This window comes from Ooceraea biroi, chromosome 11, assembly GCF_003672135.1.
Source record: "Ooceraea biroi isolate clonal line C1 chromosome 11, Obir_v5.4, whole genome shotgun sequence".
Taxonomy (NCBI): Eukaryota; Metazoa; Arthropoda; class Insecta; order Hymenoptera; family Formicidae; genus Ooceraea; species Ooceraea biroi.
This window is the reverse complement of record NC_039516.1, coordinates 5823883-5841205: the sequence shown is the minus strand read 5'-3', so window position 1 is coordinate 5841205 and position 17323 is coordinate 5823883. Positions and strand designations below refer to the sequence as shown.

Sequence of the window (17323 nt, the reverse complement as noted above, 5' to 3'; positions counted from 1 at the left end):
AATATTAAATAAATGTCGAAATAATTGTGAGAGAGAATATTTATCACAAATGCATCATTAAAAAGGGATTTATTTTTATTAAAATCGTTGCGTATCTGGAAGAATTATAAAGAAAATACTGGTCGTTCCATAGCCTACGTTTAACGCAAGATGCTTCCTTCCAGTGATCTACTCGTGATTATTTGTCGTGATTCGGTGAATGCAACTATGTGTTCATCTTCTGATAAGATCATTAACTTTATATATAACATTGTCTACCGTTCGAAACAAAGCGATCGTTTCGCGCGAGTTTCCACGTTCTTCTTTAGTATTCACGCTACCCGTAATGAATATCAAGTGTCTCTCCTTCTTGCGAGATAGCACGCGACGCAATAGTGACTCGAGAGTACTCGGTGATTCATTCTTGCGCGCTTACACCTCTTTGTAAGACCGGCAGGGCGGCGGCGGTGCGCTCCAAATGCCATTTTCCCGACACGATGGTTTCTTCACGGGTTCCAGAGGTGTCACGTAGCCAGGCGAACACGTTACCTGTTTCGAAAAATTATCGAATCAGTTATGAGGAATTTAATTTCGATTTATTTTTTATTTTCCATTTATTTATTATTTAAATACCTATACTACATGTTAAATCTGTTCACCTGTATGTTGTCTCCTGGTTTGTACCAAAACTTGAGTGGCGCGATTCGCCCGTGTGGAGGATCACCCGGGTACGGACATCTCACCTTACCTAAGATATCGCACAATTAATTAATTCTTTGCTTAAACATCGATTTTGCATTTAAATATCATGATAGTTAATCGAAATTTTGAGGTATAAAAGCTCATATTGGCACTTACATACGGGTGGACGGTGAGACCAGGTGCCGTTTTCGGTGCATATAACGGACGCTTCTCCTATCAATTGATGACCTGGTAGACAGGCGAATCTTACCAGAGCGCCGACCTTATATACTCGGCTACGAGACTGCTTCTTATTAGAATATCGCGTTTGCTCGACGATGCGTCCACTCCGTGGCGTTTCCGGCAAGGGACACGTGATCTCTGCAAACGTTGTTTTTAATTATCAATAATTTATTTACTTTTAATGTTTAATTCGAGAAACAGAAGTAAATCTGATAATGTCTGAATGACTGAATGCCTCACCTAAACAAGTCGGCATGGAGCCATTCCACCTGCCGTCCCCTTCGCATATCACGTTCTGCGGGCCCGATAGTCTGTGCCCCCACATGCAGGTGAAGACCGCTCTTCCACCGTACGAGTTGTTGTGCTCGATCACTTGCAGCAACGCATTGCCCGAGACGTCCATCGGCGGGCACGTAATTTTCTCGCAACGTGGCACATCCGCCGACCACTTGCCTGCAAAGATGCGTTTTCGTAATCTCGTAGTTGCTTATTGCGTCCACTGGAAGTAAAAACGCCGCTTCATTATACCATTATACTGGCACGTGATACCGAACGCTCCGTCCAATCTGTACCCCGCTGGACACTCGAAAAGAGCACTGTGGCCCATCCGGCTACCTTCGATGCGACTGATCACCGTTGGATCAGGCACAGCCAATACCGAGCACTGAACATCTGTGAAGCGACAAGATTAAAATCGTGAAGTAGACGTAGAAATCTTGTTTCTATTAGATACGATGCGACATTAAACCCTGGTGGAATTGTTGATGAGAAATGGTTTCCTCCAGTAATTTTTACAAATAATTTTTTGATGAATTTCTGAAAATACATTTTTGTTTGGTGATCATACCTATAACGCGAACTCGTATAGCATTGGTCAATCCTTTAGGCGTGGTGCACGTATACACCCCAGAATCCTGAGGCTTGGCGTAATATATCGATAGGCGATACTTCCAATCCCTTTCCCGCGCAGCAATCGCCCAACCTGAAACGAGTATGAATAAAATGTGAAGAATATGTAAGAAAAATTCAAGAAATATAATGATGGACTTGAGATTAACAATTAGATATTATATTATTCTTAACGTACTTAAATAAACTCAAACTTCTTATCTATTTATATTCTCAAAATACAAAAGATTAATGTGAATTCAAGAGTAAATCTGTTAATAAAAATTAGTCATTTTAAGTATTATTAATAAAAATTTTATTTTATAAGTATAATTAATAAAAAGTTTTCAGAATTTTATTTTATAGGGTTTTATTGTTTCTGCCTCCTATAACTACTTACCCGTCAGGTATCGACGGAAGGTTGATGTCCACGTCCACTCAGGATTGCCGAGCTTCCTCGCGAAGAGGCACTCCAAATGCAGGATGCTTCCTGGGAAGATAGCGAGTGCCCCGGTTGGCTCGACGGCGGCCGAACCAGTGGGTAAACCGAAGACGATGGTCGGCGGTACATCTTCTATTTATCCTCGAACAATGTGAGGAACGAAATGAGAAAAGAATTTGTCGACGGTCATCATCTCGAGACATCAATGCTATTCAGAAATGTTTAGAGAGAGAGTATCGCATTTTTTATTTTTATTTAAACAGTTGAAACGTCTGTTTATAATTTACAATGTTCTTTGAATCCTCTCGTACGGATGATAAATACGATCGCTAATGAAATGCGTTACGACGTACCGGTGTAATTGGAGATCTCTGTAGTAGGCACGCAGGAGGGCTGTTTCCCGTTCCACGTGCCGTTGCGGCAGTGTAGCAGGGGGTCGCCGATGAGCTTGTACTTACCCAGTTCTCGACATCTCACCGTGACCCGTTCGTTGTGGGGTACAGTGATCTTGTCTACCTGCAATGAATTTTCTCTCCAAATGATCTGTCCCTGTGAAACCGAAATAGAAGCGGCTAAACTTACGGATATAGTGATTTCTTTATAGGTAACAATCAGGAAGGGATGCAGGCCTTCCAATTTGCATCCTCGTTGCAGAGTCTCGCTGGTATCTATCAACACATAATATGCGATAGCAATAATAATTCGAAGAATTTGAAACTGCGTGCCTTCTAATCCGCGCACGCCCGCGCACGCCCCCGTGACAACGTCCGAAAGATCGATTATGGTTTTACGGCGGCTTGCGCGATGAACGCGAAACTAGAGATCGATTCAACTCGATCGCGCGACGCAAACCCGTTGTATTATTATTGCTGCATCCACGCGGAGTTGAGCCGAGGGCTGGCACGTGCTTCCCCTTGAACGTTACTCAAGAGTATGCTGCGGACTAAGGATAGCTAAGGGTAGATCGTTCTGAATGCGGATCACAAATTACAAGCACATACCTTTTGTAAAATATGGACAAATTAATTATAATTAGCTACGATTAATTGTAATTAACGAAGGACCTTGCTTGCACGAAATGAGCAATCAGTTCTCTTGAAATGGAGAAAGATTTTATCAGAATATTTATTTCCTTCCTCTCGTCGAAGACAAAAAGAAATTTAGAAGCTATTAGTTGGATTCTTAATTTCTCGCTTGTCTAATTAATCCTTCAATGAAATTACTTAATAGTTTCTCAAGTCTTTTAAATTGGGACAGCACTCAAAACGAAATGTATGAACGCGTGTAAGAGCATGGTGCACGCACCTATGCACTTGATATTCAGCGTGAGCAGGAGTAACGTCGTGGTCGCAATCGCTGCGGCATGCGTCCGCAGCGTTCGTCCTGAGTTTCCGTCGCTCGGCATGCTGCTGCTCGTCCTGGCAGATCGCAGTCACGCAGGACCATGATTAATGATGACGGAGAGCGCTAATGCAGCGTGGCAGTGAGGCGGACGCATAATCGCGTCTCGTCGATCGGCTCCGGTGTCCGGTTCCTCGCGATCCCGCTCATTATCGCGTGCGGAACGGCAGGATACCCTCGTTCGCGCGCCGAAGCACAATTACATTCGGATCCGCGATCGGCGACACGGAGCGGGAGGATTCAGCGACAGTGCGAGAGGATGCGGCGACACGCTAGCAACAACGTCGATACTAAATATCCATAATCGGCGAGGGTGGCCCGAGACTCGCTATTCCGAGGGAGGGATGCGCATGCGGCCGCCCGTGTACCCTCTTCCACCGTCGCTACCCTTTTCAACTCGGTCCATGCGCCGGATCTGTAATTCTGGCCGCGGATATATACCGGGTGGACCGGCTTCGTTTCACTGGAAGAAATTCAGACACTGATATAATGCTTTTGTAATATTTATAATGTAAACGAAAATACCGAATCAAATGATTGTCATGATGATTTCGAAGGAAAAGATTCTTCTTACATAACATGTTCATTATTTAACGTTATCACATGACAAACGTTAAATAATATTCGCTTGCATGAAAAGTTGTAAAAATAGATTTATATTATAAAGATGATTTATTAATTGTGTGTATAAATTGTACATTATTTGCTGATATTTATTGATTAAACCTTTACGAACGATTGTTAAGTACTTATATAATCACGCGGAAAGAAAACGCAAATGAAACGAGACACCCCAGAAAGACTATATAGAAGTATTATTATCAGAGAGGAGATCTGAATCGCTTTGTTCCCGTTTTAAACATCTGTGACCTATCTTTTTTCTCTTTTTATGTGGAATGTAATACCACATACATGAGAATGAATAATGAAAGGATATGTAGTCTAGTACTATTTGAATATTCTAGGCGTGAAAAATGAGGACGAGCTGCAAATGTGATCTCAAATCTCAAATTTAATATTCATAAAGAAGAACGAACTAAAAGTTAAGGAATTCTGAAAAAAATATTTTAATATGTAATATGATAAAATAAATATAACGTATAAAAGCTTTAATCCTTTCAAATCTTTCGACATGTATCTCATAAAAAAAAATCTATTTTAAACAGATTAAAGAATATAATAAAGCATAATTAACATTAAAAAATGTAAATATGTAGACTCCACATTTAATATTAATCATAATTAATTACTTAGAATTTCGCGAAAAATCATACGAAAAGTAAAACGATATAACGTGTGTAAATATAATATAATTGCTGACTTTATACTGATATTAGTATTTGAAGCTAAATCCTTTTTACACTCGGCTAAAATGTATTATTCGTGGAATTTTTTTTGCATAAAAATATGAAAACTGATGATACTGATAAAGAAATTTAATAAAATATATTGCAATATATTTAAATATTTAAAATACTCATTCTAAGTTGTATATAACAAGAAGTATTGAATCGAATATTGCAGAGAGAATTATTTCTGCACAAATAAGTTAGGAAAGTTATTTAATCGTTTCGCAGAAAGTTATTCTCTGCATTGGAGCTTGAGAATAAAACTGTTTGCTATACAAGAAAATAATTACTACATGTTTCCTTCAAAAAAGAACGGTTTCTTTTCTAACAGTTATGGAACAATCTCTTTTCGATAATCGATTTAATGATTACAATACAAACGTAACACTTAAAATTACGCCAAAATTAATGTGTATATAAATTATTTTATAATACGTACATTTAAGTGCAGGATGTCTTGTGAGCAGATGACTTCTGGAAACTCATCATCATACTTTGTATAACGCGTGATTGAAGTTGGAGAAAGAGCGCAGAGTTTCTTCCAAGTTAAAAATGCAGCTAAGAGAGATTGCGAAGGCGGTAAACGAATAGCAGCAGCAAATGAAAAATCAGGTCGAAAGCGTTCAGTGACACGTCAAATACGCTGGCCAAACAATACGAGCTTCCAGATGAAAGCTGCGATCGCGAGGGCGAGAAAGACTGAATGCAAAATGCGAATTCAAAGTTTAAAGTAGAGCCTGCATCAGAAAAGAGCCATTAACAACGAAATTGGAAGAAAGATTCAAAGAACTCGAATGTACTGCAACAGTTTGTGCCTCATTCTCGTTATTGATTAATTCGATCGTGTAAGTTATTTTCACACACAGCAACAATATGACAGCAACATATTTTACTACCTTATAAAATATTACTTTACGTAATTTTTTAACTTTATATACACACATTTGTGGCTGTATTCTCAAGCTTAACTTGTCTTAATCTCGATGCGAGATTCTTCCATTAATTTGAAGATTTTCCTGCAACAAGATTTAATTTTCTGCGTCGTACAACAGATAACAATGTGTATAATAATGTTCATGAAAATCATTAGTGATTTGAAAAAAATTGTCAGGCTCCAACGAGAGCACCTGTTACCTGTAAAAATCCTTTGAAGCGGTCGTTGGTCTTGATCGAGACGATGGAATTCACGCCGTGTATCAAAAGAACGAAGAAGTGATCAAAGAATCTCATTTTAAATGATCATTAATTACGATTAAAGAATCAAAATGTATCCTTATGTCGATATCGATCGGAGGCATGGGATTCGCAGGAAAATCCGATAACTCCGACATTTATCCGGACACCAAGGAATTATCTGTGAAGGATAACAGGACAGGACTTTTCTGCTAAACACACTAAATACACACACATATACAGGATTAATAAAAAATGTATTATAATAATCGTGTATATTTAAGTATAAGTTGAACAAGTTCAGATAGTAAAAATGCAAACTCGTAAGATGCACATTACGACGACCAGCGAATAAAGAGAAATTTTTCTTTCTTTTCTTCCTTATGGTAGATCCTGCAAACAGATTTATCTTTATCGATGCAAATTTTTTTGTCGAAAAACCAAGCTTTGTACGCTACTCTTACATTGTTGCCCTTTGTTTTCTCAGACTTAATAAAACTTCTTATGACACCGACATATACGTACTTATACATCGGTGGTGTAACAAAATTGTCTATAAAGTTCTTGTTCAATTCGCCACAAGGCATTTTAATTACATCAGTGTGTTAATGCTCTAGTTTATGTTTTCTCGTTAATTTTGTGAAAAAGCTATCTTCTTAACAGTATAAAAACGGTTTTGCGATACCTATATACTGCTTAATTTTATTTAGTTTTTTTGCCATTTTTAATCATTGTGATGTTGCATGACGCGCGCGCGTGTATGTGTGTGTATACATGTGTATGTATGTACGTGTGTGTGTGATGTGTACGTTTCTATATATACTTTTATAGACACATGGTCCTCCAATAAAACGAGAAACACACATAATGTAAGTCATGTTGAAACGATGTGGAATTTCGTGCACGAGGAAATGTATACTTCATCCTATTGCCATAAAAGATTAAGTAACACGTACTAAAAACTTTTATACTTAATATTGATCCTTCGATTAAAAAAAAATCAGCCGTACCCGCGAATCAATGTAAGAAAACCAGAGGAGAAGTCCATTGTGTTCTACTACAAATACAGCGTGGCGCTTTCAACTAATTTAACAAATCACATCATCCGATCCCCGAGGTGGCCGAGATGATCACAAGGTGTAAGTGAGATCGTTGGATCTCGGATTGACCTACCGCGACTCTATCGGCTAAATCTGTTTAACTATGTCGATTAACAAACCGGAGCGTGCAGTGAATCGTGTCAATTGTATTAAACTTAAATAAAACAATGCTCGTTTCTCGTACAAGATAAAACGGAAAGGTCCAACACTTTCTCCTCTGAGGGTTTCTTCGGCGAAAGACGCGTTCATGCAAGTAACCTCTGAGCCTTTAATACGATGCGAACATCTCATCATTGTCAAGGAGTAAACCCGCTAAGCCCGATGCGTGAGACGCGAAAGGCTTCGCGAAGCATCGCTTTTGTTCGACGAAATGAACATAAGTAAATAATGATAATAGTAAATAGATGCGCCTCGTTGAACAGCTGATAATATTTGGGGGGTCAGAGTATAGTACAACGGGCAAGCCAACTGGGTGGCTTCCTCTGTGGTTCCGAAGCTTTCAACTGGTGACCGCCGCCTTTCGGTGGATTCGATGCCTCCTGCGTAAGATAAAACGCAATATTAAAGGAATGCATGACGATAAATAAATACATTTAATGCACGATATTCATTTCAGAATTGGTTTTCATACGCTTTGCTCACGATAAAACCTGTTTGTTATCAGCAAGCAACGGAATTTTGTAATAAAGACAGCGCGTATCGGTAAGTGCAGGCACAACATAGCCGTGTATTATAAGCAGTTAGTTTTGTATCTTACTGTTATTTACGACAGTAAGGAAACACACAATCACTATTAGAGATATTAATTATTATACGTATATCAATTGCAATGTAAAATCAAATTGCTATAAAATTGATATGAATCGACATTATAAATCAGAGGTGCAAAGTTCATTTACGTACAGTGAGGAGTGCTTTTTGAATTAATGTACATATTTGATTAGCATGAAGTCAGCGGGAAGATATTAAATGTCTTTTAATAGCTTTTTAATAGGCATATGTGTGTACGTGCAAGAGAAACACGACGATAACGACAAAATAAGTTAATGGACAAAAGCCAAAAACGTGCCTGTATACGGTATATTAATAATACGACATGTGGTGAAATCAGTACGCTAGTTATAAACTCCCGAGTTAATGTTAGTCGGAAACGCTGCTTTGTTACGGATGTAGGATTAGAGACTAACTAAAAAACACGAAAAAAGTTACCTTCTGCCAAGATAGACCAGCACCAAACACAGAGAAACAGAGACAGGAAACAGAGAAACAGCGGTTATTTCGTAGTATAAACCAGAGGAATATTCATGTGAAAATTAACGCTCGAATTAGCTTATCCCTCTTTCCAATTTATATTATTATTTCATCTGTTCATTGAGACCTACGCTAAGCTTCTAAAGCTCATGTTGAAGAGTGAACGTCAATGACACACACAGTGAACGCAATTATCCACAGCTGGATAATAGGCACGATATTCGGAAAGTAGTGTCAAAGTACGCGCAATATAAATAATTCGTATTTTCTCACCAGTTTCTTTTCCATTTTTGCTTTGATATCACGTGCCAGGGTATAAAAAGCCTCCTCCACATTGATGCTAGATTTCGCCGAGGTCTCCATAAACTTAATCCCGTATTCAACCGCTAGTTGCTCGCCCCTCTCCTTCGTCACTTGCCTCTTGTCCGTGAGCTCGCACTTATTACCTAACAACATCTTCTCCACGTCCGCGGACGCGTTCTCCTCTATATTCCGAATCCAGTTCTTAATGTTCTCGAAACTTTTGTCGTTCGTAACATCGTACACCAACATAATCCCCATCGCACCGCGGTAGTACGCCGTCGTTATGGTGCGAAACCTCTCCTGTCCAGCGGTATCCCTGTAAGTGCAGGCGTACACGTGAGAAAATATGTCATGTCATGTCACTTTCGCTTCGGGATAAGTTACGCTAAACGTGTCCAAGCAAATCGTCCGATGCAAATCGAGCAGCGACAAGTGTGCGCAGCAAGCGGAACGGGTCAACAAGGGTGTTTACCATATTTGTAGCTTAATCTTCTTGCCGTCCAACTCGATGGTGCGTATCTTAAAGTCGATGCCTGCAACACAAGAAGATAATCAGTCGCGAGCGCCGACAGGGCACACCGCGCCGCAAGGGCATGCCATTAAGATAAGAGCGAATGACCGGTATGCGATGCACGATGATGAATCACTTTACTGTGGGGGAACTCGACGTAATGTGCTCCTCGTACGGACGATCCTCGCGAGACACACCCCGGACGCAAACCGCGCGTCGTGGCTAATCCCGCGCGCGACCGAGCGACCGACGACAATTGATATAAATGACAGGGGGGTCGGCGGGGGTCGGCGATACGAGAGACCTATCGTCCTACACGTCGCACGTACCGATAGTGGAGATGAAGGTCGTGTTGAACGCGTCCTCGGAGAAGCGGAAGAGCACGCAGGTCTTGCCCACGCCGGAGTCCCCGATCAGCAGGAGCTTGAATAAATAATCGTACGTCTTTGCCATTGTCGCGCGCGCGACGATAACTCGGCGATGATGACGGACTCGCCGTTGGACACTCCGAGCGATATTATCACCTCACAGCTTCGCCACTCGGCGCGGACGATGCCTCCTCGCGACGTAGGCCCACGACGGGCTGCTCGCAAGACAGCTGGCTCAGTCTCCCTCTCTTTCTCTTTTTTCTCTATCTCTTTCTCTCTCTGCTTTCCTACCGAAGATATTTAACCGCTTCGTCCGCGAGACATTTGACGAAGCGCGTTCTCCTTCCTCTCTGATGCTCCTACTCCCTGTCTTTCTCTCTCGATCTATTGGTCTCTTTCTGTGTACGTGTGAGTGTGAGTCTCTCTCTCTCTCTCTCTGTTCTGAATCCGACGAAATTTCAACACAGTTCGGACGATGACAACACGGGGCAGTGACCGCGTGGTCCAACACGCGCGAGATTCGCGAAGAAAGAGTTCACCGCGCACGTACGCGCGCGCCCGTTTGCGATTTAACACAGCGAATTGATCGCGCGGAGCATCTGTCATAAAAAGCGATGACAGCCATTCAACACCGCGAGTCCGTCCCCCGCGTGTGGCCACCTTGACTCACGCAGCACCTCCACACGGCGACCGTCCTCGCATGCGTGTCGCGCCGCGGACACGTGTGCGTCTCTCAAACCGCGTTTACACTAATCTCGTTGCGTTGAGGAACGAAACCGATGCCACTTGTCCTTGATTGTGCACGTCGGTTGCCGCTCTTCCACTTTTATTTCCCCCATGGATATTCCGTCCATTACGGGCGTTACTTATTTTCGCCTTCTCTTCTACTTGCTCCTTTCTCTCCTGAATTGTACCTACGTTTCACAAATATCAATATTATATTTTTTACGAGATAGAAATAATTTTTAAGTCAATATAATAAAATTTACTTAAATAGGATTTTACGTAATCGATTGATCGCTATTCTTCAAAAGCCCGTAAATTGCCTCTCTTTTGTCTCGGAAAATACAGTCAGTATTTATATGTCTTTATGTCAAGTTCAAAACTCTCTAATAATTAGTGAAACTTCTTTTGTAACAAAGTTTGGAAATTTTCTGTTTTTCTTACGTTACAAGACGCAACGTAATGGTCAAAATTAATTTGTAGATCCTTTCTCTGTTGCAAGAATCTTTCACTCGATGATTTAAAGGACTCTCCAAACGTACCACTATCTTTAAAAAAAAAAGAAATGGCGACACGTCATCGATAGTACGCATAGTATTGAAATTTCCGTTGAACAGAATGTAGGCAAGGCACGCAAAGCTTTTCGAAATAACTTCTCTTTATTCTTCACATTTACAAACTTGTGCAGATTTCATTTGTTACAAGATATATTATTAGTTTTATTAATTAAAATCTTGAGACATTGAGTGCATACGACAATACCGTTAGTAGTAGCAATAATAATAACTTATGATACATTTTATTAGAAATAAATTATCTTTTTAATGGCCAATTAAATCAGAAATATAGATTCAGAAATAGATCAAGAACTTAAAATTTTTTAATATAACTAAGCTATACAGAAGCAAAGTCGATTTTTTACCGACAAATCGAGATCTCGATACTCAAAAATGATCGATGGATTAACAATTGATAAAAATGCGTTATAATGATGATACCTTAAAAAACACAAGTTACTGTACCCGCTATTAAATCCTTACCATTCTCTTACGCCAATTATATTAATACTTTTTAAGCAAAGATTTTTAGAACAATTCAAATCTTATCGGTATAATGTGATTGTACTAGAAAATAAAGAATTTGTATAGATACAAGTTAGACTTATCGCAAATATAAATTCATGTACATACGTGTTGTGTAGAAGGAAATATGTTTTATTTTTTCATATTTTATTTGCAGATCAATATGATGATAAATCAATACTGTGCATGAAAAAAGTAAGACCGTGGTCTCCTAAAACAAGAATAAAAGACGGACATTATGATATGTTTTTCTCTTTAATACTGCTCTCTGACGTTTAATATCTACTGAATATATTATATATATATAGTTTAAACGCGAGCAACATACAAATACCCACAAACAAAAACAAAACACCCTCCAAATTCTTCTTACAGTTTTTAAGCTAATTTTACACTTGTAAGAATATTTCAATTCAGAAAACTGACATGATAATCATTAAAATAATAATCAGACAAAATGGAATAGAAACGTCAGAGGATGTAGACTTTTACATTTACGCACACATTACACATTTAGATTGCGAGACTTCATTTGCAATTCGAAGCGTCGATTTGTTCGTACACCTTTTAGCACCATTCGCGCTTTTTGTTGTTGTTTTTGCCTGGAAATATTACTGATATATAATATTTTGTAACATGCAATTTTTTATTAATTTTTTTATTAATTTATGTCAAGATTATTATTGACAATATTATGAATTAGCCTTATATAGATATCTATAAAATCTTCTATCTTTTACAACAAATTTTACTTTACCTCGAGAGAGAAGGTTGCTTCTTCGACATAATCTTAACAGCTTCAGTCTTTCTCAGCTTGAATCCGAATCTGTTATGTGTGCCGTCATTTGTATCACTTGGCAATGGTTTCTTCTCCTCCTTCTTTGACTCATCTGCTTTGGGAGCAGCTTTGTTCCCAAAAACAGCCATGTGTCTGCTCTCCAAACGTTTCTTCGCGTCTACAAGGGACTCCGATCTGGCAAACATTCTTTCATGTATTTTCGCGAAGTCCGGTTTCTTTTTCACCGATGATTTCTTCTCTACAAATAGATTAGCAGATTATTAAAATACATGTAAACTCGAAACGATACAAAGCGACCAAAAGACAGTCTTACCTGACTTCTTTAAGACCGAGCCAAAAGTCTTGGGCGTATTTTGAGTCATGTTCAATCTAGTAGTCGGCGTGCTCTCACTTTTCAACAGACTTGATTTTCTCTTGAGAGCGGAAACTAACGGACTTCGACGAAACTTCGGAATTTCCATCTGCCTCAATTTGTGCGCCGAACTCGTGATACTACTTCGCGTGTTATTCTGTGATACGCTTGATCGCGATGCAGTCCACTTGATTGACTTACCAGCACTGTTTGTGTCGGATGTCCCATTCACGAAGCACACCTTAGTCTTTTTGTTGTCCATTTTGGGAGTTAAATTCGCGTCGGTTGAGCTACGCTTCCTGATCATCCGTTGCAAATTTACTGTCCGTGACTGTTCCAACTCGTAGGTATTATCCTTTTTATTTTTGTCCTCTTTTAATGGAGTAGCAGTTTCGTAAGCTGTTTGCTGGATCGTGTCATTTGACAAATAAGATCGACTAGCACCGTTGACACTTCTACCCATTAGAGAAGGCCTAGATATATTCGCAATGATTGTACTCTTATCCATTATATCGGACAGCCGCGTGTTCGAGCGACTTGATCTGGTATTGAAAGACACGTTAGTCAGAGATAAAATAGGCGTAGCAGACGTTAGATTCATATCCATTAGCGGTATCTTCTCCTCTCGCGGAGTGGACGACATTAACGGTATCGACGACCTCTCTTTTTTTTGCGTTAATGTGTTCTCTTTGTTCCTCGGTGATAGTCTGTCGGTAGATCCCCCCGCGCGACTAGGCTTTAATTTGGAACCCGAATTCCGGTCAGCAAACACGTTCAACTTCCCGGGAGATTTCGTTATAATCGGTGTTAATTTCTTGGAGCTGTTCCGTCTCTCCGTTAAGGGAGATTTTACTTTGATCGAGGTATTTGATGTAGTCCTGCTAATTGTTGACGTACTGCGTATGTTCTCGGATGGTAATTTCTCTACTAACACCACTGGTCCCGCTAGTACATGCTTTATTTGCGAAGCTGTCATTTGTGGCAGTCTCAGTTTTGGATTCAATCGACGTTTAATCGCCAATAACGTTCGGTTTCTGGCTGAAGGCGTACTGGTTCTCGATGATCTCGCATCATCCAGACTTCGCGTGGTGTTCGGGCTCGACATTTTCGACGCATCTTTATCAACATGTGGCGAGGACAATCTTAGCTTGGAGGGAGAGCTCGATTTCTTCGTTTTTTGGGGTTTCAGTGCTCTCTTCGACTGATTCGAAAATCTGCGTACAGTTGGCTTTGGATTCAGACTGGACTTCTTACGTTTACTTTTCTCTACTGGTGACACGGATGAATCCTTATCAGACGGAGACAATTCGCCCGAGCTGTTCTTTTTGCTCTTACTCGACGTCTTCTTGCGAGTCTTGCCGCTACTCGGCTTGTCTGTATTTTCCAGACCAGATATGCTAGAAAGAGATAATTTTCTTGGACTCTTGAATAACCTCGGAACAGCCTTTGTGTGCGTCTTTGGGGAGCCTAAAGAGATCGGTGATTTTTTCGGCGTCTTCTTGGACCTGTGAGGCGTCAGACTGAGCTTAGGTGGTGTGCTCTTAGGAGTGACCATGCTGGGTGATATATTTACACCTGTGAGAACGACTTTCCATTTCAACCTTTTGCTAGGCGTCTTATTCCGTTTCAAGTCACGCGAACTATTCAACGGGGAACCACCATCTTTGGTAAGTTCCTTTACTTGGACACTGGTATTGCTCTTATTTCTCACTTTACCTTCTGATTCTGTCTTAACTCGTAGTTCGTTTGAACTCGTGCTCAGATTTCCATGCAGTAGAAACTTACCCATGTCCTCCACTTCCTCAGTTAATATAAGTTTCCGATGGGATCCTTTCTTCTTCACGGACTCAGTGAATTTTTTTTTCTTGGCTTTAGATGATTTTGGGCTCTGCTTGCCTTCTGAGTCACTCTTAACGTTGGAGGATTTCTTCTTCCTCTGTGACTGCTGGCTTTTCTTCTCAACCGATTTAATCGCATCCCTGTTGGTATTATTTAGTTTTTGTGCCTTAGATCTAGTGGTCCTTTGCTCCGGTGATTGATCCATCGTTGTCGCTGCAAAGTAACAGGCTACCTTAAGATCTATCTTTCCTGACGACACATCTACGACAGCGCATGAAGCAAACCAAGAATCTACAGCTGATTTAAGTGAGCTGTTGTCGATTTCAGTCGATCACAGCATTTCATGTTATCAAAGTATAAATATCAATGATGGAATTTTCGCAGCACGCATGATAAAATATGTGATAAAACGTGATAAAATAATCCTAAGCGAGAAAAGTTACAACTTTTGTGTCACTAGTCCGCGTCGAAGGCTATGGATCATGAAAATATACGTTTATTTGCCTCACCTGTGCGAGTCCGCCTGGGTGACATCTAACCTCTTAGTTTTTGCGTTGTTTGCGACAGGATTCACACGCCACGACACGTCAACTCACTTCGGATCACTTTGAACACTGCAAAGTAGTCGATAATAAGTCTTGAAGTGATCTTTTGAGAAAACTATTTGTTTAAAACTAACAGATTAAATAAGCTCTCATGGAGTAGCTTGGATGGATACTTGCTTCTTTATTTTGTCGGCTATTGGCTAATGGCGGTGCTTCAATCTGCGTCTTCCCGCGCGTTTACCTGATTCGTCCGCCATCGGGCGAGCTTCCTTTTCAAATAATAACGTATTTAGCTGACGCTAATATAAAGGCCCCAACACAAACCTCAATAAAGTTAGCCGGACAACTTCGACTTTAAACATTTTTGTTTATACGAATCGTTTGTTAGTGGTTTGTTGTTGATTGTTAGATTAATTAAAACATTTGTTAGACAATATTTTCTATGTAAATACACAAGTTATATACATGAGTTATATCTTGTAATATGTCACTCATGTAAATAATATAACAAATATTTAAAAAATGGGATAGTACCTTGGTCGTGGCGTGCGGGCTGTAGCGATCAAACTATCCCATTGAGGAGCAAACCTCGCAATAAAAAAGAATTCAGTATTTAGATGCGTGCCATGATGGCACGTATTATTGTTAACGATTACTTTCAGATATCAAGCGATTCTCTAGATAACATTTTTCGCAGAACCCTACCTTGGCAAATCAATCTTATTTCACCATTATTCGTACGACAATGTATTGACAATGAACTTAATTATAAAAAAAAAAAAAAAAAAAAAAAAAAAAAAAAAAAAAAAAAAAAAATATGAAAATTAATTATAAGGAATATCATAGGACTATATATATATATGTATATATATATATATATATATATATATATGTAATGGCAATGTGTATATTAGCAATAATAATATAACTTATTATGAATTTTTGTTTCTGTTTTTATCACAGATTGCAGGTAGCTAGCACTCGCGTAAAATAATTAATGTAAGAAACTGTGGTTTAATATAATTGCAGGTACGAAAAATTAATCCAGTACGTTAATGTCTTGAATATAGATACAGCTTTATATCCGTCATAAACTATTTTGAAAATTTAGTTGAAAAGTATGTGAAATTAATTATAAAGTACTTTTCCAAAACATTTAAATGAATATACAATAGAAACATTATTGCTTTTGACTACATAAGTGAATAAAAAATAGATTTTTATGAGTTTAAAAAATTTTTTAGAATTGAAAATTCGAAATAAATGTTTGTGATACATTCAGTTGTATAAGCAATAATTGCTAATTTTTCTATTAACTCTTAGTAAAAAGTAGTTTATATAAGCGAAAGTTTTAATTATGTATATTTATTTCTTGAGATACTGATCATAATTTGCAAGTCATAAACCAACATTCAACTTTGAACACTTTAATTTTTAAGATTACGATATTTATGGTAAATTACAGATATACATATTGTAGTACCGTAACAAATGTAATAAAAATAACTGTTAGACTTGACTGCTCAATATATTGCATCATAAAAATTCCTTCAAAATTACAATTAGAAGTTCCAATCTTGATATAAATTTTATTTAATATTTGGACTTGATTAATCATATACAATAAAAATAATACAGCTTAATCAACTACTTTACGGCAAATGCCTCAAATCTAACAATTATCGAGAATAAAGGTAATGCTTAAGGGGGGAGCCTGCTTTAGAACGCTGAAAATAAGGTATATTTTACGAATTGTTTTTGAAAAAACTATACAGCGGATCATTATAAAACTTTTATGCGTTTATTAGTACATGTTTAAAGATAAAAAAAATTATTTTTTTATTTGAATATATCGCTTGTAGAGGTCGTCCTGGAGAAATCTTAGTGCAGCCGCGTCGCCGGCATTGCAAATTGGTGAGCATTCTCCTGCCTCCAAATTTCGTCTAAACTGAAAAATTGAAATATATTCTCGTTCTTTATGAATGCCCATCGTCGATGAACCAAAGAGAGAAGAAAAAAGTTGAAAAGTGCCAAAATGGTGGAGCTTAGAACACAAAAGTACGATTTTTAGGCAAAGTTTTTGAACTTTTTCATGCAAAAATAATTGTTTAACTTAATGTTTTTATGAATATTAAAGGTTCATCGACGATGGGAATTCATAAATAACAAGAAAATATTTCAATTTTTCAGTTTGGATGAAATTTGGAGGCAGGAGAATGCTCACCAATTTACAATGCCGGCTGCACTAAGATGCCTCCAGACGGACCTCTACAGGCGATATATTCAAATCAAAA

The 17323-nt window shown here is 38.8% G+C and overlaps 3 protein-coding genes across 5 annotated transcripts; all 3 read right to left on the bottom strand.

The window, feature by feature from the left end:
- Window positions 1–56: 56 nt before the first annotated feature.
- On the bottom strand, window positions 57–3950 carry LOC105275865 (locomotion-related protein Hikaru genki). The gene is made up of 10 exons (XM_011333026.3): window positions 3539–3950; window positions 2816–2901; window positions 2587–2749; window positions 2192–2365; window positions 1751–1885; window positions 1432–1575; window positions 1144–1356; window positions 838–1041; window positions 639–727; window positions 57–528 (listed from the first exon to the last, which is right to left on the bottom strand). Exons 1-10 carry the CDS (start codon window positions 3636–3638, stop codon window positions 412–414), a joined length of 1425 nt encoding a protein of 474 aa, XP_011331328.1. The 5' UTR covers window positions 3639–3950; the 3' UTR covers window positions 57–411.
- A 2444-nt stretch (window positions 3951–6394) lies between these two features.
- LOC105275870 (ras-related protein Rab-8A) lies at window positions 6395–10373 on the bottom strand. Of its 2 annotated transcripts, XM_011333037.3 has the most exons (5): window positions 9651–10372; window positions 9283–9343; window positions 8781–9126; window positions 8466–8468; window positions 6395–7795 (listed from the first exon to the last, which is right to left on the bottom strand). In XM_011333037.3, the coding sequence occupies exons 1-5, from the start codon at window positions 9772–9774 to the stop codon at window positions 7697–7699; spliced, it is 633 nt and encodes a 210-aa protein (XP_011331339.1). In that variant the 5' UTR covers window positions 9775–10372; the 3' UTR covers window positions 6395–7696. The 2 variants fall into 2 exon arrangements, with proteins under 2 accessions (XP_011331339.1, XP_011331341.1); XM_011333039.3 differs by lacking the exon at window positions 8466–8468 and having other exon boundaries at window positions 9651–10373.
- Window positions 10374–11052: 679 nt separating this feature from the next.
- Window positions 11053–15293, bottom strand: LOC105275871 (uncharacterized serine-rich protein C215.13). 2 transcript variants are annotated; one of them, XM_026973755.1, is made up of 6 exons: window positions 15207–15293; window positions 14994–15098; window positions 12607–14697; window positions 12252–12531; window positions 11997–12096; window positions 11053–11705 (listed from the first exon to the last, which is right to left on the bottom strand). In XM_026973755.1, exons 2-5 carry the CDS (start codon window positions 15016–15018, stop codon window positions 12000–12002), a joined length of 2493 nt encoding a protein of 830 aa, XP_026829556.1. In that variant the 5' UTR covers window positions 15019–15098; window positions 15207–15293; the 3' UTR covers window positions 11053–11705; window positions 11997–11999. The 2 variants fall into 2 exon arrangements, with proteins under 2 accessions (XP_026829556.1, XP_011331342.1); XM_011333040.3 differs by lacking the exon at window positions 15207–15293 and having other exon boundaries at window positions 14994–15200.
- Between the last annotated feature and the right edge of the window lie 2030 nt (window positions 15294–17323).